The 24090-nt window shown below is 37.9% G+C and overlaps 1 protein-coding gene across 3 annotated transcripts in view; it reads right to left on the reverse strand.

Moving 5' to 3' along the window:
* The window catches only part of PLEKHB2 (pleckstrin homology domain containing B2), a 457251-nt gene that overhangs the window by 16525 nt on the left and 416636 nt on the right, over positions 1 to 24090 (reverse strand). For all 3 annotated transcript variants that reach the window (XM_069063365.1, XM_069063364.1, XM_069063366.1), the window contains one exon: positions 847 to 891. In XM_069063365.1, coding sequence (XP_068919466.1) covers positions 847 to 883 — 37 coding nt within the window. In that variant the 5' untranslated portion in view covers positions 884 to 891. The remainder of the gene's footprint in view (positions 1 to 846; positions 892 to 24090) is intronic.

Below are 24090 nucleotides of genomic sequence, written 5' to 3' on the forward strand. Positions count from 1 at the left end.
AGGGCTTATTTTTGGGATAGGTCTTATTATCGGGGAAACCTGGTTAAGTAGCCAAAAGGTGAAAGATAAAGCTCACACTGTCTTCCAATACTCTTTAAGTGAGAAATCAGATTTGTTCAATAAGATTTAGAGTAGAACAGAGGTTTAGTTCAGGATAAACTCACTGAACACCATTATTCAATTCAACAAACATTAAGGGCCTACTAAGTGCAAAGCACACAGTTAAAGCTCCAGGGAAGATTCAAGGTTTTAGATAAAATCTGGTCCCCGCCCTTTGTGGAGTTAAGTCTTTGTCACTATGTCTGATACTTGGAAAATTCAGAATCTGATTATTTTCATCCCCACAGTGTAAGTAATGCCCACACCCAAACTGGGTCAAGCCACGAACTAGCTTTCTGAGGAAAGGGAACCAACAAGATTTAAAGACTTATACGACCTGCCCATAATCAACAGGTATTGGAACTAAAATTCAACCCAGATATATTTACTCCAAATTCAAGGCTGGGTTATTGTTTTCCCATTATATCATAAGCTCTGGGAGCTACGAAAATCCTTCCTCAAGAAAAATTAAGAACCTCTTCATTTAATTCTATGTTTACTTGGAACATTCTTTTTTTTTTTTGCTTTTTGGAGGGCAATTGGTGTTAAGTGACTTTCCCAAGGTCACATGGCTATTTTTTGTGTTAAGTGTCTGAGGCCGGATCTGAACCCAGGTCCTCCTGACTTCAAGGCCAGTGTTTTATTCACTGCACCACCTAGCCGCCCCTACTTTAAAAATTCTTAATGGAACTACCTATTCTAGAATTTATGAAGAAGGTATAAAAGTAGATTAAACCCATCACTCACTTTGTCGAAGCAGCCAACCACTCTTCACAAATGCCATCCCTCTACCTTAAAGAGAAAAAAGAAAAGGATTAGAAATCTTGCAATCTAGACATAAGAATGACTAGACATACCTTTAGTTTTACCACAATCACAAATTAAAAGGGTCAGACTGGAAAAAATTTTAATTTAATATAACATTTATTTATTAAATACCTCCTACATACGGCATGCACATTGTGTCCTTCCTTTCAAGTGATAGCTTGTCTTATTGGTCCTAACCCAATAGTCATGCTTACTAATGATCAAACCCAACTATATTGGAGCCCAGAGGAGAGACTCACGCTAGATATATAAAACTGGGAGTCATCTATGTAAAAGTAATAAATAAACCCATGAGTGCTGATGAGGTAACCAAACAAATAGAATATGAAGTTCTAGTGTATTCCTATCACCAATAGTCACTAATTCTTAGACTTTAACAACTAACAAACAGATGGTGGAAAGCCTGAGCAAAGGATTCCTGAACCAACAATTAACTGTTTTTTTTTCCTTTCCTTGATGTATTTTTTCTTAAAAATGCAACTAATCTACCTTGCTCATTTACTAATCTAATTTATCCTCACCACTGCAACACAAAAGTAGCAAGCAGCCCATCTTTTGACGGTACTGGAGTACACAGCTTAAACAGTCTGCTTAGTAATTTAAGCATAAAGGTGAAAGTGGATCCAGAAAGGAAATCTGGTGCCCTAATCCCCAATCCAGCTGTTCTCTAAAAGCTTCCTATTCTCAAGGATCCGAATACATAACTCCCAAACATGTATACACTTAACAGCACCCAATTAAAGTCCTATCTTATAACTGCTTGGGCTCTAGCTGACAAAAGCAATCACTTCAGAACAAAAACTGCCACTCTATTCCTGGTGGTAGTATTTTAACAAGTGACTGGAAAGATGCCAGCTTCATTCTCTGTCAATATCGTTTTTAAACTGACAGAAATGCAAATTCAATGTGGCATTGAGAAAATTAAAGTTGTACTCTGTGCTTGTGGCTTAGCCACTAAAGGCTTCTAAATTAACTTTAACCAGCAGTTTTGTTGATGATATACGTCCTAACGGGTGACTTTATGTTTAACCACAGGTTGGTTTTCCTACAATTGACGATTCATAAACATAAGAGATTAGAAAACATTTATTAGGTACCACTACAATTGGGTAATATCAGTACTGTGCAAGATGTACACTATACCACACAATAAAATGACAGAGAATTTCCAGGAGTTACAAAATCCATACCCTAATTCACAGCAAACTCCAAAGCAGGATATATAAATGTTTGCCATGTCTCAGGTAGTTGTTATAGTTCAACATGAAAAACAAGAACAGACAAATTTTCTCAAGTTCCCCTTTTAACCCTATTAAAATGTTACTTTCAGTTCACTTCTCTTTACCCTCTTATTGGTGGGAATAAGATCACGAGATATAAGATAAAGGAAAAGAGAGGGATGGATAGATTCCCTTTGCACCAACTTCTATAGAAGCTACAATAAGCATTTGCCAGCTCATTTTCCAAAGAGTCTTTTCTCCTGTTCTGTTTGGGATCATAGTTTCGTTAACCTACTGTTTCTGTTTTCTGTGTCACAGTGGTAACACTACTGTATCTCTTTCTTTTAAAATGTTATTATTTGACCAGCAACTATTGTAATAGCTATAACACAGAAAACTAAAAAGAAAGCAGAAAAATAAACTAGTGTCAGTAGAGCAATGTTTCTTACTGCAATTCAGGCTCCAAAGTGTAGTATGATCAAATGTGGTATTATGAAAAATGACTTCTTTTTTGCTCGAGGCTAGAACAAACTTAATAGCATGGTGCAGGAGAAGCTCAAGAATAATGAGGAGCTGACTCAAGCCCAACGCTGGCATACTGAATACCAAATACCACTGGAAGATGTCCTTAAAATAGGCTCCCTCAGGACCAGAAGGCATAATTTCTACATAAAATATCTCAGAATAGAAATATTTTTCTGCCTCAGAGTCCAAAGGAAAATTGTTCCTGCAGATTTTCAACACTGTATTTAATAATAACACTCTGCTATCCACTGTATTTTTCCAATTTCAGATTCCCCAAATCAGTTGTAAAATCCTAACCATTGCATTAAAAAATAAATGTAAAAATCTACATACCACAAATTACATATGAAAATACGTCTCTCTTCCTCTGAGCTAGACAGCCTCTTCCACGCTAAAAAAATCTCATTTTTGGAAATAGTTTCTTTTCTCCTTTGGTTTATAACCAATTTTCTCTACAAAGTAGTAGTTATAGTGTACAATTTTAAAAGCTGTCTTGAAACTTGCATATTATCTTGAAATCCTCTAGGTTTTTTATGTTAAAAGTAAAGCAATAATGTCAAGCGAAACTGATTATACAGAAACACAAATTAGTTAAAAAACCCTGATTGTATATTTGCTTCATAAAGCAAATAAGCATTACATAATGGTGACAGAAAAACATAAAACAGCGAGAACTCTAACTTATATTTTGTAGTCATCTGCTTCAGTAATGAGAATGATCTCCAATCTGAAAAGAGTAGAACACAAATACACAAAGACAATTAAAGCCTAAGGTTGGTGAGGAATAAAATTAATGAATTATAAATGTTAATGAGGTCGTCTTAGTTAATCCTGGTTCCACATACTACACTCCCCTCTCCCCAAAAAGTCTTTCCCTTCTTAGTTACCTCTTGTTTTCTTTCTTACTGACCAATGTATGAGTTTGCAACGTGATAATCAGCCAGCCCCTTCCTGTATGGACTGGACATTACATTCTAGGTTTCTTTTCAACAGATTCATTTTGGCAGGGCTGTTGCTAGGTATATGTCTCAAACTTACTAAATCTGCTTCCCAAGCCCTTGGCACCAGATAGCCATAGATAAGAAAAAAAATGTGAAAAACAATGATTGGAAGGCTTTGTAATTGTGGAGATGGAGAAAGATTTAACTTCTGGAGGGAAATTTGGGGAAGAGAAAAACTTTAGCAGAGGAAGAAAAAAATTACCCCAGGAGAAAAAGAAGGATCCAGAGGGGAAAGAATAAAAATGAAGTTGATAGGGCATGGGAAAGGAAGTTAGGTCTGGCTGTCAAGATGGTATTTAAGGCAAGATGGTACTAATTAGGTGAAAGTTCTCTTGAGAATTGGCCAGAGAAACTATTAGCAAGAACAACAAAAGACTGAGGATAGTACTTCTAGAAGCCATGAACAATAAGGAAATATTTGCAGTGGCCTATATATAATACAGAATGTTTGCCATTCTATCTTAGCCAAATCAATGCTATTTACAGCAAAAGTATAGGCTGATCTCCCTCCTATAAGAGAAGGTAAAGGGAGCTCAAAGAACACCTCTCTACAAGTTATCAAGAAGAATGAAATGCTCCCTTAAGAAATAAAAGAAAGGTAACAGTTAATTGGTTCTTGCCAAAAAAAAAAAAAAAGGAATTGGCTGCTTTGAAAAGGAAGTCATTACTTATTATGGCCAATACAGATATGGATGCCAAGGTGATATCAGGTCAACCAGAAAGAATCAAAAGAAAAAAAAAAGTTCTGAGTGATGATATGGTTAATGCTAAAGGATACTGAGACAACTATTAGTAAACTAATTAATAGAGGGTTCTGCCGCCTTTTCAAGGTATGTTTCCAGGATATGATAAATGGAACCTCACAAGATTTTTCAAACCAGCTAAGTACTACCAACTTCTGGTGACTCATATGTACATAAATTATAAGAAGATCTCTAGAGAGCACTGAAAGCTTATGAAAGCTTGGGGAGAAAAACAGAAAACTTAAGAAGCACAGGTGGTACTTTCATCACAGTTGCCAAGAGAAGGCAAGGTAGTGTTAAAAAGTGAACATCCAGCTGATGAGGAAGCTGGTAAATAAATGAAAACAAGATTTGGTTTCCTGTCTTAAACCTTAAAATAATGACAAGTTCCTGTCCAGCACCTGGAAAGGATTGGTAAGAATGTATCTTCCCAGTCTTGCAAATCTAAAGGGTTTTTAATTGAAGAGAAGGAATGAAAACTGTCAATACATGTATCCACCAAACCAGATAACAGAGACATAGTAGCTATAATATGAGGATATCAGTGCATACATAATCTCTCTCTCCCTCTCAAGTACAGGATCGACTGTGATTTGATAAAATGGGATGAGAAACATGACTGGCATATGACCCTGGAAAGATATACGTTATTCAAGAGAAACAAAGCAGATGAAAGGATAATGAAGTGAGGCAAATATTGGCAGCAATAAAAATAATGCTGTCACTGAAGTATTCAACAAACCACTCAGATAAATGAACCTGGCATGAGTTATGATCTACACTGTACCAGATTTTCACCAACCAAATGATAAAGGTAATGGCCATTTCATCTTAGAATTTGTAATTCAGCTAGGGTAGCTAGGCATAATTTGACAAGCCTAGATTTCAGCAGATTTCAAAGGGCTTTCAATTTTAAAATTCAAAACTTTTGCTTTTAAATGTCCTCTTATATTTATAAATGCATTCATACTTTGGTCAGAACCAAAGAACTATTATTTAAAATGATAACAGAAGACATAAGTCGCACCAAGATCACTAGAAATAAAACAAACATCACATAATGCTATCTATATTTGAATTTTTTTTTCTCTATTGGGCTTTGACACTCTCATTAGGTTTGCAGATGTTTGATCAAAGTCTTGACTATCAACACTTTTGCTTTCTTGTCTCTTCAGACATCTTAATATTACTCAATTATCCATAATGGGTGTTAGCATTAAAAATAAACCCCTTGTATAAGTCATGAATTATTGTACAAAAAAATGCCAAGGAAGATTGACAAGCAACTAATTTATTAGTTTTGACCAAATTCTGGCAATTCTTTGCACTGGCTGAAAGCATACACAAAAGCAGACAGTTCTGCTGTATTTGCTTATTCTATCATTAAATCTTTTTTTGGAGGGGGTAGTGAGTGGGAGTGGAGGATGGAACTCCAGGGTTTTACAAAACAAGTTTGACCACCACTGTTCTAGTTAGTATGGCAGATGTAGCGCTTTTTCTGGCTGTCATTTCAGTTAATCTACTTTAGCCTAGTTAAGCTATGCCTGCTGATTTGTTAGATTCAGACTGGAATCTAAATCACATCTGATATCTTTCTTCAATGGGTATTAATGTAATAATGTAATGTAGGAGTATTTAACCTGGATCCCCAAGGGACCTAAGGACAAATTTCTAAGGTCTAAGGTTATCTGTAAACTTGGAGGGCAAAAAAAAAAATACATCTTTATTTTCATTAACCTCTAACTGAAATTTGGCATTTCCTCCAAATTTTAAAAAAATATTACAAGAAGGGGTCAATAGGCTTCTCCAGACTGCCAAAGATGTACAGGACACAAAAAATGGTTAAAAACCAAAAATCTATTATATCAGGGTTGAATCTGAAAGAAAAGAGGTAAGGCTTCAGATAATGAATACAAGGAGAATCACAAAATAATAAAAAAAATCAAGTAGTTTAACTCTCTGATTTCACAAAGGAGAAACTGAGACAAATAGGTATGAATCCTTTTGTTTGTACAAGACTTGTTTAAGATCACATGGATAGTTAGTGGGACCAAGAAGCCAGATAGTCTGATTTTCAGGGTTCTGTCCATTATACCACACTACCTCTTAGAAAATAGAAATTTATGTATCTTACATTAATCTAGATTATCCCATAACAGGATTCCTTTTTTTTTTTTGCTTTTTGGAGGGCAATTGGGGTTAAGTGACTTGCCCAAGGTCACATGGCTAGTATTTGTCTTAAGTGTCCGAGGCCAGATTTGAACTCAGGTCCTCCTTACTCCAGGGCTGGTGTTCTATTCACTGTACCACCTAGCCATCTCCTCAGGATTCCTTAAAAGAAAATGTGCTTGTACTATTAATTACCTACTTTCCCTGAATGAGCATTAATTTTACACACTTGCACAGGAGAAAAGGAACTTCCAACTCACGAAAAGGAACTATGGGATCATTTAGTACAACTCCCAGGCAGGATTATAAGCAAACCAATCCTTAAATACTCTTCCCTTTCCTTACCTATTTTTAGGAAAATATATCCCAATATATTTCTTCAAACTATATTCCAGTGACTCAGAGATCTTAAACTAGGAAGGATTTTTTTCCCCTTTATTTCAATTTAAACTTATTCTTCCTTTTCTTCTTGGTGCACATAAAAATAAGCTTTTTTTTTTTTTTAAAGCAATCAGGGTTAAGTAACTTGCTCAAGATTACATGGCCTGTTATTTCTGGGTGTGGTGCTAAGTATCTGAGCCCGGATTCGATCCCCCAGGTCATCCCGACACTGGAGCCGGTGCTCTTACTCGCTGTGCTACCTGGCCGCCCCAAAAAATAAGCTTTTTACCTTCCCTAATACATTATCCCTTTTGCATAGTTGAATCCCCACTCAGCCCTTCCCTTCTTTAGTCTGTATTCTTAGAGGTCATATTCTAGATAATTAATCATTCTTTTATCCTCTTCTCTTGAATCTTCTCCAAGTTTCCCATGAAATGCTTCAGCATGAAACCCAAAAGTGAATTTTGGTATTCTAACAAAGTATAACATTGTATTCTAACACAGCTCTGAACAAAGGTGAGCACAGATTATTTTATGACTACCAGACATTTTTAAAAATGCTTATTTAGCTGGAGAGGATGTGGTAAAGTTGGAAGACTAATGCATTGTTGGTAGAGTTGTGAACTGATTCAACCATTCTGGAGAACAATCTGGAACTATGCCCAAAGGGCTATAAATAATTTCATACCCTTTGACCCAGCAATACCACTTCTAGGGTTGTATCCCAAAGAAATCATAGAAGTGGGAGGAAGACCCATATGTACAAAAATATTTATAGCAGCTCTTTTTGTGGTGGCAAAGAACCGGAAATTAAGGGGATGCCTATCAACTAGGGAATGTCTGAACAAGTTGTGGTATATGAATGTAATGGAATACTATTGTGCTATAAGAAACGAAGAGCAGATGGACTTCATATTTACTTGGTGTAATGGTAATGTAAGTTGAATTTGAAGATCCCTTTGTGTCGGCAAAGGTAGCAGGTACTTAGCACTCAGGAACTGAACAAGCCTCTGTTGGGGAAACAGAAGATTTGAACTCCTATCTCCTGTTGCTGACATAACAGGAAGGGGTTGGCTGAAACAGGAAGTAGCTAATGCTGTGTATATAAGAAAAGCCCCAGAAAGGCACAGTCAGAATTTCTTGGGACCAGCACCTGGTGGCAGAGCAGCTACAGAAGAGAGAATGGAGAATCAGCCAGAATTTCCTGAGAACTTGTGGTGGTAGAGCTTCTTCTGAACAGGAGCCCAGGAGTCAGGAGTCCAGCAGCCCAGGTGACAGAGGAGCCCAGGAGAAGACTGAGGAAGCAGAAGAGTAAGCATGACTGGGATGCTGAGACTTTGTATGTGGCTTGGTTGAGCCTTGAATTCCCGGGAGCAGAAACTGTGAAGGCTCTGACATGGACCAGACCCTGTGAATGTCAGCGTGGAGCAGGACCTGCCCAGAGAGCTGGTTAAGGAACTGGGAGCTGTCTGCCATTGAACCCAGGTCACAGTCTGGTGATTTCAAGTAGAACCTGGGACCATGGAAGGGGATCCAGGGAATCTGAGAACAGGCCCCAAGTCAAGATGAAAAGACCTCTCCCTGGGTACTGAATAATGATGAAATTGTAGTTTACTAGTGACCAAGGGATGAAGAGTTCTTGTATGATACTTAGTAATTGATGGCTGAATAAGTGACTGAGTTAATCAAGTTGCCCCATGAAGGGAAGACTTTTGACTATTGTACTTTGAGACTATATTGTGATAATGATTGAGTTAACTTAAGACTTTGCCCCATGGGTGTAACACTTTGACTATGGTACTTTGAGATGACTGTTCTTTGTTCTAAATATTGTGACCACTTTGGTGAAAACTATGTGGCCATTTTAATGAGAAGCTGTTTGTGAATAGAAGTTGTAATATTGTGAGTGCTGTACCTTGATTTTCTTTGAATGTTTTGCTTTGATTTGTTACGGAATAGAGTGTTCACTATACTGTGTAATCTGAACCTTCAAATCTGTTCACAGTAGCAGTTCTTCGGGAAAGCTGCTCATGCATGGCCTTACACTTGGAGAGGCTTATACAAACTGATGCTGAGTGAGAAGAGCAGAACCAGGAGAAATATGTACACAATAAATACAGACACAACGTATGTGTGACAACCACCTTTGATAGACTGGACTCTTCTCAGCAATGCAGGGTTATAAGACAACTCCAAAAGACTCATGATGGAGAGAGATGTCTACATTCAGAGAAAGAACGGAGTTTGAATGCAGCAAATTACCTGCTCTCTTTTTCTTGTTTGGTTTTGTTTCTTCTTTCCCATTGTACATTCCATCTGTTACAATCCTTCTATATAACCTGACTAATGTCTAATATGGAAGTATTTGCAGATCCTATGCTTGACTACATGATTCCATGGTGGGGGGGGGGGAGTAAGGGGGAGAAAATTTTAAACTCAAGGGATTGTGGAACTGAATCTTGTAAACTAAAAGTAAACAAACAAATTAATAAAGACAATAAAAATGCTTATTTACCTTTTTTTTAAGCTACATCCCCTATTTCAGAAATGACATGGTTCTTTTGTCAATAATACTGAGATTACATACTTCCAGTCTGAGAGACAAAGCACATAACAGCACTGGATTTGGAATTTGGATGTTCACATCTCACCTCAAATACTTACTAGCTAATTATGGGACGTGAAACAAGTCACAGAATTTCTCTGACCCTTGGTTTCCTAATATATGAAATGGAAATAATAGCATCTTCCTCACAGGACTGTCATGAGAAAGAAGCCGAATCATGCATGTAAAGTACAATATTAATAGAAGCCATTATTAATCTTTAAATGAAATATTAGGTAATCTTACTTGTCACCACTGAAGAAGTGAAATGTTTCCTCCATAAATCCATCACCTCTTATTTGCTCACACTCAACAACACATAAAAAGCGGGGTAGGGTTGCTACCTTTTTGTTCTTGGCAAGTATCATCATAACCTCGGTTACTACTTGTACGGACCTGGTTGACTGTGCCGAAACACTGGACGCTAGAACCCATCCTTCTGTCTGAAATTTATTTCCCGTCAGTCCCCATATGAGCCCAACCTGCTTCTTTGGAATCTGTTTCCACTCCTGGCTTCTCCTACCATTGGTCCACCCTTGGAAGAAGGAAAGGTGGGCATCACTGTTTTAATGGCCTCTCCTTCCTAGCAGCACAGAACTCTTCAATAATGAATTCAGTCAGTCTTCCACTGAGGCTCACAGTATTAACGTGTCTCTCTCTAAAATAGCTAATCTGGCCTTGGTTCTTTGTTTGTACAGGATCCTGCCATTTATCTTCCTGACAAGCCTAACTAGACCCCTGGTCCAGGGTCCTACTCTCAGCTATCCACCTAGATAACTTGGGGTTTGGTGCTAACAAAAGGATGATCTTAAGAAATTTTTATTTTTTTCTTCTCCTCTTTATAAATATTTTAATAATAACTATATTTTTTGCCATGGGAGAACTTTTACTGGGAAATAAGGACACCCACAATGCACTGAGGCCCTTTTGGTATACATACATTTTCGGGTTCAAAAGGCAAGAAAAGAACAAACAAGACAAAGAGCAGTCAGGACTACCTACGGATGTAATTACCTTCGATCAAAATAAAACGTTAATGGCAACCTAAGTGCTCATTCCCATACAAGCTGAAGATTAAAAGTTAGATGCAGCTTGTAGTATTTTGAGTTGGAAAATAAGACTTCATTTTACACATGAGGAAAAGCTAGACTCGTGGAGGTGAATTACCCAAGGTCACACAAGAAATACAGTACAAGAAATCTGAACCTAAGCCAAATGACTTCCAAACTACCTATACCCCAATTTTCCGATACTTGACAATGGCAAGAGAAAATTTAAATTCAAGCAAAGTGTAACTACAAGTAACCAAAGAAATCACAGTAAGTCTTTAATTATATTTCCTTCCCTACATATATCTACACCTCTCTCACTTGCACATCTCACCACCATCTTCTAGTGTGTATAAAGCACACTAAAAGAACAAGGGAGAACAAGTTAGTTCTGAGATATAGAGGCCTAGAGATAGAAAGCCAAGTTAGTATGAACTTAAGGAGTACAATATGACCTAAAAATGAGAATCTCCCCCACACCCTGACCCTACCCAAGACTTAAAACATCCAAAGCTGAGCAAACCAAACTATTCAAAAAAGAGCACATGACAGTTTGCATATGGACTTAATGTATTACCCCATGTAATCCTATAAATTCCTCTACCTGATCAGAATCAGTAGCTCATGAAAGTGAGCTATCATAGTAGCCCGCAATATTATGAACAAATTACTGACTTCTGACAATTCCATCATTAGCTAAATAGGCTTAAAAATTGTGAGAGATGCATTTACTTCACATACATTGTAAAGAAAAAGAGAAAGGAAGAGCAGGCCCCATACCTCTATATCTCCTCTATTTTATGCTAGACAAGCAATCGTTCATTCTGTCCCTGAAGTTCTGAAGAATTCTAATGAAGGGGAACTCATTCCATTTCGGGATACTCATCATTTGGAAGTTTTTCCTATATTCAGACTAACTTTGCCTCTTTCATGCCCTTTCTACTATTTCTCATGTTTAACACTAAAACACTGTTAAAATAGGTAAGATTTTGGTTACATATAATTATTTACACAATTATTTCTTTTATTCTTCTAGTTTCGTAGTAATTTTTATCTTTGTTCTAATAAGTTGTTAGTATAACTGTATATTCAGATAGCTAATTCAAGAAATGACTCTATCAAGTTGTTTCCTGCCTGTTAAAAGATAGTAAAAAAAAATTTTTGTAATGTTATTTGGTATTTTTGGTATTCACCAAGTCTAGTACCTCCAATTTTTTTCTCAAATACAATATTCATTATGTGTAGGGATAAGGCTTCCATGTAATGTAAAAACCTTAGGCCCCTCTCTGCTCAACCGTATTTTCTAACAGCTTTACCTATTCCCTCCCACCTTTGCAGTGACATTGGTAAATATGCAGATGTGCTGACTGGATGCTGATGGTTTCATCAAGTTCTTCATGGAATTTCTCTACCTCATAAGCCTCTTCTACTGATGCTGGTAATTCATAGTGGACTTTTTGAAAACACAAGATGACTAAGTGTACCATCATATTGTGCTTCTTGTGGCCTTAGGATACAATAAAACCTACTCTTTCCAGTCTTTTATTTGCCTCTCCAAGGAGGGACTAAGAGCCATTCTTCCATTTAGCTAAATTTCTTTTTCTCTTCTGAGTTTTTTTTTAATAGAAAGATTATAAATATTGTTATGATTCAGTTGCTTCCATTTGAAGGACCAATCTTGTTAATACTTAGAGACTGTATGATTCTTGTTACCTGCTGCCCTTTTTCCTACTACTTTGCCACCATCAATGTAAGAGCGTTAGAGGACTACAAAAGACTGAGAGTCATTTTGTATTTTTCTTTGTTTCATGAGTTAACTTGTCCAAAAACTTCAGGACCAAATGGTGAGCCTACTGGTGATAAGCCTTTCTATTCTTAGCCAAACTGGCCACTGGAGAACAAACAGTCTGCCAGAACTTCCCTTGACACCTTTCCAGCCATGGTAGAAATCTGCCAGAGCTTACACTCTGAAGAAATAGGCCATAAAAACCCAGAATCATCTAATCATCTCAGTGAGGCATGGGATTGGACTTCGTGGATATAACAGTCTCTGCGGAATAACTAATAAAGCCTACAACTCCAGAGAAAACCTCATAGTTCAGGTATTAAAGAGGAGCTCTTACTAGAGCATGGAGGGCTTGGATCAGGAACATTGATCTTCCTGAGTTCAAACCTCAGGACACTTACTAGCTGTGTGACCCTAGGCAAGTCACTTAACCCTGTTGGTCTCAGTTTCTTCATCTGTAAAATAAGCTGGAAAGAAATGGCAAAAATATATTTAAAAAAAAAAGAAACCAAATAGACACAAAAAAATGACTAAAACGGACAAATCCTTTGCTTTGGGTCTTTGAGTGAAGTAATATGTGAAGTTTAAATGAGCTTGTAATTTTTAATGGTAATATAACATTTAATATTGAAATTGCAAAGGTCTTGCCAATTTACTAATCTGTCAACAATTTCCTCATCTGAAGGGTGATATTAATACACTACCTTCCTTATAGCAAATATAATTAAATTAAATTGGACATATATTTATTAAGTCAAAAAAAAAAAAGAAATGGCAACTACTCCAGTATCTCTGCCAAGAAAATCCCAGATGCATTCATGAGGAATCAGACATGACTGAAGAACCACTAAACAACAACACAGATGGTCTTTAAAAAAACACAAAAGTTCAAATCATAAACCCAGCTACTCAAAATATTTTAAGTACTCAACCTACACTTAATAGTAATTTCAAAAGTCAAGCCCAAATGGCCTACATACATTGCCTATAAAGCAGAGACCCAAAGTTAACAATGTCATATTCAAAATATGTGGCTTCCCCCTAAATTTCCCATTGCACTTCAATTCTAAACACTATTCTTTTCTTAGCATGAAGTAGAAGCAAAAAACCAAATCATTCAAGTGTCCCTGATTATAACTACCGTATTTAAAAAACTTGAAAGTCAAAAACAAATCTTCTCCAGAAAACCAAACGTTAAAAGGGACAGAGGTTGGTTAACCAGCAATCAGCTGAAAAGAGAATAGGAGTATAAGGCAAGTTCATCTGTAAATTCAGTTCTTTCTAAACTTCAACCATTTCAAACTATTAAATCCCTCCACCATCCTTCTACAAAAGGCAGACTGAGCAGAAAGGGAAGGGAGGGGGGGCAGAGAAGAGAGAATCCAGCTTTTTTTTTTTTTTACAAAGTGGATTATGGGAATATATCCTGCCTTTTTCACCAACTAAAACAGACAGCAGCATGTTCAACTAGGTCATTATTTTTAACAGTTGACTCCCCTGCTGCTCTCAGTAGTTATACCATATTACCAACTGACATTTTATAGAACTATTATTATTAAATTCCTTTAGACAACCATCAGGGCAAAAAAAAAAAAACCTTACAGGAAAGGAAAAGGAATCAAATGTTACCTACAGGATGACAAGCTAACGAGTGGCAAGGTACAGCTTTCAGAGGAAGTTAAGAATAACTTTTGTCATCCTGAGAAGCTTTTAAAAAGACCACCAGACCAAGAGAGATCCCACATTGGGGAAGGAAATGTAGGAAGTACATGAAAATTATTCTTTCTTTTCCTTGAGAATAGAATAATAACAATAATGATAACTGTTTATGTAGCACTTTCAATTTTGCAAAGAGTTTTACATATGCTATCGCATTTGATCCAAGTATGACTAGAATAGCAAAAGTAATTGGAGTTGCGTGTTATAAAATATTGACTCACATGTGAAGTTACTGCCATCCACAACCCTGTCATTTCTATAATCATAACATTAATCTCTTAACTAGTTTTCCCATGGTCAACCCACCAAGATTGTCAATAATCAAACAACGCAAAGCTTTGGCATCATTTGCACCATGTTCTAAGAAATTGAATGGCCAACTACAGAAGCATTAGTATATACACACTGGGGCACACTTGCAGATTTATTTATATTCATTATTACAGACCTCTGGCTTTTGGCAAGAAAAATCACCAAGGTGATGATCACCAAAGGCATTCACTACACAGATGTCCTGCATGGTGGATAAATGTCAGAGGAATTCTAGGAGGCTGCCCCCCAATAGTATTATAAACAGGACTACCTGTGGGGCAACTGTATCAAACCTCAAAAAGTTGCAGGGCTGGGAAAGATGGGGAGAAAATTTGTAACTCAAAATCTTGTGTAAATGAATGTTGAAAACTAAAAATAAATTTAAAAAAAAGAAAAAAAGAAAATTGCAAGGCCTCCTCAAGGACCCATGATCAGTTAAGAAAAAAACTTGTAATAATCCATAGAAAAATAAAACAAAAGAAATAGATGAATATCTAACGTACCAAATCTAGTGTGCAACTGGATGACCAGCACATCAAATATATCTGACAACTACTGCAGGTGGCCAACAAGCTAGGTCCAGCACTAAAGAAGGTGACAGCAGGCTGAGTCACATTTGGGAAATTGCACAGTATGTTTAACGATCCCCAACTGTTCCTTGACACAAAACCTATCTTTTAACAGCAGTATTCGCTTAACAGTGTTCTATGGTTCCCAAAGTTGTAAACCAGAAGTGTCAAAAGCAAATAAAAACTGCCTCCTTGCAAGCATACTGCCAAAAAAACAAACCCTCCAAATTACATTATTTGTTATATTGTATTTTTATTTTTTTTTAAACATTTCCCATTACATTTTAATCTGATTCTGAGTTTGACACCTCTTCCCCTAAACCATAATCCCTGAAAAATCAAAGTTGTCAGTGATTCAGAATGAAATAAGGGCTATAGAGGGATATATGGGCTAAGTATGTCACAGAGGATAGAGTATTGGACTTTGTGGAGTCAGGAGGTCTGGGTTCAAATCCTGCCTTTTTGGGATAGTTACTAGCTATGTGACCACAGGAAAATTATTTAAAATCTCTAGGTCTCAGGTTTCTCAACTGTAAAATGTTAATAACAACATTTATTTCATATGGTCATTGTGAGGACTAAATAAGACAACGTGCATAAAGTGTTTTGCATACCATGAGCAATATAAATATTAACTGTTATAATTATCATGACACTTCGGTATATTTCTAATGACTGACCAAATGAATAAATGAAAAGACTTTTATCAATAGCTTACTATACCCCAACATTGTGTAACTGAGAAGTATGACAGTCTTGGCTGTCAAGCACACATTCTAATAAGGTGAAGACCAATACGTATATAGACAAACAGATGGAAATGTTCAGTGATTCTTGTATAGCAGCAGAGATGGCCGGAAAGACAGCTCAAGTACTGAAGTGGCAGAAAATATAAAAAGACCTAAATCAGGGGTTCTTAACCTTTTCTGTCTCAAGGACCCCACTTTTGGTCATCTGGTAAAAACTATGGACATCTTCTCAGAATAATGCTTTTTAAATGCATAAAATTTAGGAAAGCAATTGTATTTGAAATACAGTTATCAAACCATTTTTTAAAAACAAGTTCACAAACTCCAGGTTAAAAATGCCTGATCTAGAGAGAGGCTCCTGAGGAACTTATGAAACAACATGGACAAGAATCGCAGAGGTTTTTTTTCTCTGGGAAATTCCTTTGTAGCTTGTTCAATTTCTTTTTTGATAGTTTATTCTTAGAAGCTCCTTTAGAGTTTAAGTTTTTTTCTGATATTAGATTATTTATATTTTACTTCTTTTTCTGTTCATCTAGGTATTTTATATTTTTGTAACTATTCATCAATTTCATTTAAGCTATCAGCTTCACAAAAACAATGAAAGAAAGCATCCTACCAAATTCTTTTGGTAAGACAAATATGGTATGGAAACCTAAACCAGGAAGAAAATAAAGAAACAAAACTATAGCTTAATATCTCCAACGAATATTGTTGCAAAAATGATGAATGAAGTATTAGCAAAGAGGTTACAGCAATTTACTAAACAGATTGATTGGCACTATGACAAGGTTTAAATTATACCAGGAATATGGGGTTAGTTCAATATTAGGAAACCTATAAACATAATTGACCATATGAATAACAAAAATTTAAAATCACGTATCAATTGCTGCAGAAAAAAGCTCTTAAGAAAGGACAACACACGTTTGTGTTAAAATATTAAAAAGTACAGGAATGAGCCTTTCCTTAACATGGTAAGTAGTATCTATCAAAAACCAAGAGCTAGCATTATTAGTAATAGAGAAATGTAGGTCTTACTAACAAGATCAAGGGGTAAAGCAAGGATGTATACTGTCATTACTATTATATGATATAGTTCTAGAAATGCTAGCAACTAGGAAGGAAAGAAAGAAATTGAGGGAATAAACATAGAAAGAGGAAACAGAAGTACCACTTTTGCAAATGACAGTGACTCAGAGAACTGCAAAAGAAATGCCAAGTTTAAATACTTTAAGTTGATCTCATACTAAGGCTGACAAAAATACAACTGTTATAAGGGTAGGGGGAGGACTGACAAACTAATGCATTGTCTGTAGAGCTGTGAAGTAGTCTAACAATTATGAACAAGTAATTTGGAATCATATCCAAAATGTCACAAAACTGTACACATATTCTTTGTCCCAAAGAGAGAAAAAAGACAGGAGGAAAAGGATGATGTTACAAAAATGATTAAAGCAACACTCTTGATTGTAGCAAAGAACTGGAAGCAAAGTGCGTGTCCAATAGTGAAGGATAGCTAAATAAATCATGATACATCAATGCAATTTAATATTATTGTTCCATAAGAAATTATGAAAGGGATGGATTCAGAGGGACCTGGGAAGACTCAGTTGAACTGAAACAGTGAAGTAAGAAGAATCAAAAAAAGTATCCAATAACTATAATTTATAAAGAAAAACCATTCTGAAAAACTTAGGAACTCTGTTCAATGCAATGAACAATCGTGACAACAAAAGGCTAATAATGATGAAGCATGCTTTCCACTACTTCACAGAGTCCAGCCTATTAAGTGCAGACGAGACATGCACTATCATATATGACTGATGTACAATTAATACTTATTTATCACAAGGGAGTTTTTATTTATTTGGTAAGGGAAGAGGAAAAGAGAATAATGATAATGATGCCCAAAAAAAGGAAAAGAATATGGCTGAAACACTTTAAAAATACACAAAAGTGAGCAGAAATGTTCAGGGACACAGACAAGCAGGGCAGTATTGATCTTATTAAATTTAAACTCAAACAACAGGCCATAACAAAGATTCGAGGTTTCATATAAAATCTTACTTCCTACTCTTCATATGTGAAAATGCTCAAATGTTGATGTCTGTCAAGTTCATTAAAAATAAAGTAGTTGGGTTTTCTTTTTAATTAAAAGGAAAAAAAGGGATACTGCGGGAAAATATGAGCAAAGGTTTAAGATTGGGCGGGAGAATGTCCTATAGTGTGGACAGATAAATACGGTCAGATTATGAAAGTTTTGAACACCTACCAGGAGAGTTTAAAAAAGCAAAGGAAAAGTAAGATAAGAAGAAAAAATAATGCCTTTTGCTACAAAGAACAGTGGGCACAGAGGCAAAATGACCAGGTCATGGTGACTCAACAACAGGCACAAAACTGATCCTCTAGAATAAGAGGACTCAGTCAATTAACAAGCACTTTATTAAGTGCTTACAATTTACCAAGCATTGTGCTAAGCACAGAGAATAAAAAGGCAAAAGAGAGGCCCAGCTCTCAAAAACATACATTATAAAGGGAGACAACATATGAATAATTAAGTACAAAAAAGGCAAAGGGGTAAAAGAAGATAATCTTGAAAGAAGGCATTAGAAGCTGGGCAGACCAGCAAAAACCTCCAGCAGGTGGGATTTGAGATGAGCCTTCACAGAATACTACTGAGCCTTACATAATGATGGAAAGGGAAGGTTTCAGAAAAACTAGGGAAGATTTCTATGATCTAACGCAAAGCAAAAGAGAGCGGGGGAACAATCTATATAACAAAAATATTTCACAGACAATTCTGAAAGCCTTTTATAAACTGATCCAAACAAGGATAAACCTCGATTTCAAAGGATGTCTGATGAAATATGCTACCTACTTCCTGATGTACTGAAGATGCAGAATAAGAGGCACACTTTTGCACGTGGCCAGTGGCCAGTGGCCCTGGGAGGTGGGGGTTGCTTGACTATGCATATATTTTACATGGATTTGGGGAGTGGTTTTGTTTTTCTTTTCCAATGGGGTACTGAGAGAGTGAAAAAATGCTTAATTGAAAAATAAATAAAAATTTTTAAAAACCTGTCTTGGAAGGTGGATAAGAATGAGAAGAGACTTGAGGCACGAAGACTAGTCATAAGTTTAATACCATAGTCCTGACAAGAAATGATGAAGCACTGAACTACAGTTGGGAAGAGAATGGGACATATGCAAGAAATGTTGTGAAGGTAGAAAGGACAAGATTTGTTTGACTGGATGTGTAGGATGAGTGAAAGTGAGGCTGAGAATAGCTAGGTTGGGAGCCTGGAATGACTAGGAGGATAAGGGTGTGGTGGGAAGATCCCAAGTTTTGTTTTGAACGTTTGAGCTTAATATGTTTACAAGCCTTCTAGTTCAAGATGTCCAAGGGGACAATGGAGATGTGACTGTAATTCATCAAAGAGATTAGGAATGTATATATTGATCTGGGAATTATCTGCATAGAGATGGAAACTGAACCCAAAGCAGATAACATCTCCAAATAAAATAGTGAAAAGGTATCCAAGGTCAGAGCTCTGGGGAACACACATGGTTAAAGACATGACCTAGATGAAGAATAAGCAAAGCAGAATCAAGAGCCGTCAAACAAATAGGTGAATAAGGAGAGAGCAGTGTCATGAAAAACTAGGAGAGAACATTTAAAAGATGATGAACAATTAACTGTCCAATGCCGCAAAGAAGTCAAGGAGGATCACTGACCAAGAATCATTTGATTCAGAAATTAAAAGATCACTGATAACTCTGGCCAGGAAAGTTTCAATTGAATGTTGAGATTAGAAGCCATACTGAAGAGGGCTTAAAGTGGACCCACCTATGAGATGGATGGATCAAGTTAAGAGTTTTTTGAGGCTAGGGGACACATTATCCTGTATCTCTCCTCACTTTCCTATCTAAACTCCTTGAAAAGGCCAACTATAACAGGTACCTCCACCTTCTTTCCTCTCACTCTCTTATTAATTCTCTGCAATCTGACTTAGATGCAGTGGATACAGCACTAGTCCTGGAGTCAGGAAGGAGATTCATCTTTCTGAATTCAAATATGGCCTTTGATTAGCTGGTTGATCCTGGGCAAGTCACTTAATCCTGTTTGCCTCAGTTTCCTCATCTGTAAAAAAAAAAAAAAGCTGGAGGAGGAAATGGCAAACCACTCCACTATCTTTGTGGAGAAAACCCCAAATGGGGTCACAAAGAGTTGGACATGACTAAATTCAGAGTTTGGCTAAATCTGCACTCTCTAAGTTTACATCTTGAACTCTGCACTTTTTAACAGTGTTGAGCACTATGTTCTTGATGTTCCATGTTACCACCACCCCCCCATTCAATAAACTCCAGGAGCCCCTTAATATCACCCTAACTTCTAAATCCCTCCATAACCTGGCCTCTTCCCACCTTTCCAGTCCTTCTATACCTTCCTCTCCTCTATGTACCATAATCAAGTGTTGTAGACATCTTTGCTGTTCTTCCCATGTGAAACTCCATCTCCTGACTCTTCATTTTCATTCATTATCCCTCCTTTACCTCCACCCTCCTGGCTCAGCTAAAGTCTCCTTTCTGCAAAAAGCCTTTCCTAGTCCTCTATAACTTTAGTGCCTCTCGTCTGAGATTATCTCCAATATATCAATGTGCATGTATAAAATATAGACATAAATACAGCTCATTTGTACATAATCATTTGCATGTTATCTGTCCCATAAAACTAGGAATTCCTTCAGAGCAGAAGCTTTTTATCTTTTGTACCCCCAGCACTTACATCAATGTCTGGCACATAACAGACACTTAATAAATGCTTGATGATTTGACTTAACTAGTATAGATGACTTTCTGAAAGATTTTAACCACGAAGGGGAAGAAAGAGATATAGAGCTATAGCTACCAAGGGTTTTGTAAAGATTGAGGGGAGACATGGAAATGTGGCTGTAAACACTAAAGGATAAGTGGATAGGAAGAGACTGGAGATCTCTGAAGGCTGAACAAAGGTAGGGGTAACAGTGGAAGTAATCTGCTGGAGAAGGTGGGAGGTGGTCTGATCATAGAGGGAATATAGAGGACTTCTGTCTTTGCAAGAGCTATCTCTTTATCAAGACAAGAGTGAAAAAGGAAGATAGTGGATGAAGATATCTGAGTGACATGAGATGGGGGTCAAATGGGGAGTTTTTGTCAAATGGTTTCCATTTTTCCAGTGAAGAATGAGGTGAGGTCCTTTGTAGAGAAGGTGAAGAGGGGCTTGGGCTTGAGGAGCAGAAAGACTTGAACAGCAGCTATAAAAAGTAGGGCAGTAAATCAATTAAGGAGGAGGCGAATATTTGCCTAGCTGCTATGAGGACCAAGTTGAAATGAAATACCATAAATTTGTAGTCTGACCACTCAACAGAGTTTCCTGATTACTTCCAGTTCTATTAGAATAAATAAATAGAAGCAAACAAGCTCCACAGTCAGAGCAACAGGACAAGAAAGCAAAGGAATCTAGTGTGGAGTGCAGCAGAGTTGAGATGATTTCCCCAAAGGGCTAATTAAAATAGGGAAGGCAAAAGAGATATAGCCAATGAGGGTCTAGGAAAGAATGGTGGTAGAGGTGGATTCTCTCTCTATCACAGTAGGGGGTATAAGAGAAAGTATGATCAGTACAAGAAAAGATGGTAAGGAGAGAAATGTAAAAATATTAACTAATGTGTTTTACTAATTATGACACATTCTAGTCTCTTATCCAGAAAACCATTTAAGTATAAAAAAAAGTTTATAGTAAACAGTCCCTTGACCACATTGGAAGCTGGTCTTTTTATCCATAAAATGAAGGGGTTGGGTCAAAGAGCTTCTGAGATTCTTTCTAGATCTATGACCAAAAAAAAAAAAAAGAGTATACTTTATGAAAAGTGATTTTTAAATTTTTTTCATTATCTTTCACAAGTTCTGGGAATGATAGGGAAGGTCAAAAATCTGTCAAAAAAGGAGATTGAAGCCTTCTGCCTCTAAAATTCCATTTCTTCTAATAGGCAGTTCAAAGGGAGAGTACTGTTTGAAAACTGATATTCTTCAGGTTAATATTTTAACACAATATGTTTGACACAGGTAATTTAAGCTGAACAAATTTTATTCTTCCATTTTTTAAAAATTCACCAAAGTTCTAGCTTTTTTTTAAAATAAGGAAATATTTCGAAATAAAGTCCTGAAACAGTAGAAACTTCCCGTTTCTCATTCTTCTCAAAGGCTACAGTAGAAAGCACTAATCATTTGGCACCCACTTTACAATTTTGCCAGTGCCTCCAGATAAATTTAGGTCATCCCCCCACCTCCAAACACCCTCAGTAAAGTGAGAGTCATTATTGCTTTTTTTTTTTTTATTTTGGAGTGGTCCTGTAGGAAAATGTGTTACTTTCATCACACTGAATTTCTAAAGGGGTCAGAAAATTAAAAGGCAATTTTCCAAAAGTAAAAGATGACAAACACTAATTGTTCAAAAAAAGTATTCAATAATATTAAGAGTGCTTGGAAAAAATACAAAACCCTAGTTATTCAATTCAATCATACAATTAACAAAACGTCTAAGTAAAAAAATAACGTAAAAAAGACAAGCAAATCAGTTCTGGCTTTTCAGAATTGAGGCTATCTTCAGTTTATGATCTGAGGGAAAATTAGGGTGGCCTGGTGCTTCTGAATACTCATCTGTCTAGTGACCTAGAATGAACATTTTCTATTTTGTGAAAGTAGTTACTGCTCCATTTGTTACATGTAAAGCCCATCACTTAACACAATTTTTTTTTTTTTTTGGCAACAGTGATGAAGGTCTTTAGGTTCTTGTGGAAAAAACCTCACTTTCTACAAGATTCAAATTTCTCTTTCCGGTTTTTCTGGTTTAAAAATGTTCAAACCAAACCCTTCCAATAACAAAGGTGGCCAGCACTCCTCCACCCCACCCCTGCGTGTAGCCCTTATAACGGACGGATTAATTTATCAGGCCACAATATCTCCCTCAAGGCACTTATGTTCCCAGTTACATAACTCAGGTACGGTCCAGCGGGAAGCTTTCGCCTACACCCAGACTGGTTGCCCAAGCGTAGCCTGCAGGGGGAGACAAACGGTCCTGAAGACTTCTCCTCCTCCTCCTCCTCCAGGCCCTCAAGCCGCCCGGGACGTCTCCCTCCCAGAGACGGGAGATTACAAAACAGGAGGCAGGGCCCCGCTCCCGCTGACCTGGTTCACTCCTAGCTGACAACAAACCCGGTCAGGTGACACGGACAGAAATCCCCAACCCTGGATCTCAGTCCTTCCCGGTCGGCACGGAATAGAAGCAGAGAGGGGGGCCAGCAGGAACCGGTCTTAAAGAAAACGAAACCCCTCCTGGTGGGCAGGGGCTTGTATGGGGAGAAGCTACAAGTTGTGGCTGGGGCTCAGGGGCCCAAAGCGCCAGGGCTAAGGGCTGGTCAAGTGGGTGGGCGGGTAGTTGAGGGCTGCCTGCAAAGTGACGTTCTGGGAGGAGAAGCGGGCTCCGCGCAGACCGAGGCATCTTTTTGGTCGTGGTCAGAGCAAAGCGGTTTGGCTTGGCTATCTGGGCTTGTCAGCAGGGGGCTTTTCTTTTTCTCAGTGGGGGAGGCAGGCGGAAAAGAGCACGTCTTTTAGTGGACTGCAAAAAACAAACCTTTTCAGTGATGAAGAAAAATAAAATAAGGCTAAAACCGACGGCGTGAGGTCAGAGGTGGTTAAGGAAAAAGCTTAGGGGCTGGGAAATGGGCGGATGGGGCTGGACAGCAGATGGAGAGTATCCACAAGATCGGGGTCGTATGAAGGATCCAAAGATGGGAGGGGGGGCGAGGAGACAGAAGCAAGTTTGGGGGAAGGAGAGGCAGGCGGACCCCCAAGGGCCAGAGGAGGGTGGGGCCGCTTCGGGGCAGGGTGGGGTCGGAGGCTGCGGCAGGAACGGAGCAGGGGCCAGCGGAGGGGGCGGGGCGGGAGAGAAGAACCGGGAAGTTTGAGGATGGGGGGAGGGGCACGGTAGAAGGGAGGGGGCGGGTAAAGGGGGGGGGGGCGTAGGGAAGAGGTGGGCGGTAAAGGGCGAGGCCGCTGGGACATAGGGCAAGAGAATGGACGAGGGTATCAAGCACCTGCGGAACTAAATAGAAGAGTGTGGACAGAAAAGGCGGGTGGGCTTAGAGTCGCGACCGGGGGTCAGTCGTGGAATACGTGGGATGGGGAGGAGGGGGCGGGGCGGAGTCTGAAGTAAATGCGAGGAGTCCCCAGGGGGAAGGACCTCGCGGCCGGACCCCACAGTCCTCACACATACATACACACACACACACACACACAC

The sequence above is a fragment of the Petaurus breviceps genome, unplaced genomic scaffold, assembly GCF_028583685.1.
Source record: "Petaurus breviceps papuanus isolate PSGF00001 unplaced genomic scaffold, PetGlider_PUasm1.0 90556, whole genome shotgun sequence".
Lineage (NCBI taxonomy): Eukaryota > Metazoa > Chordata > Mammalia > Diprotodontia > Petauridae > Petaurus > Petaurus breviceps.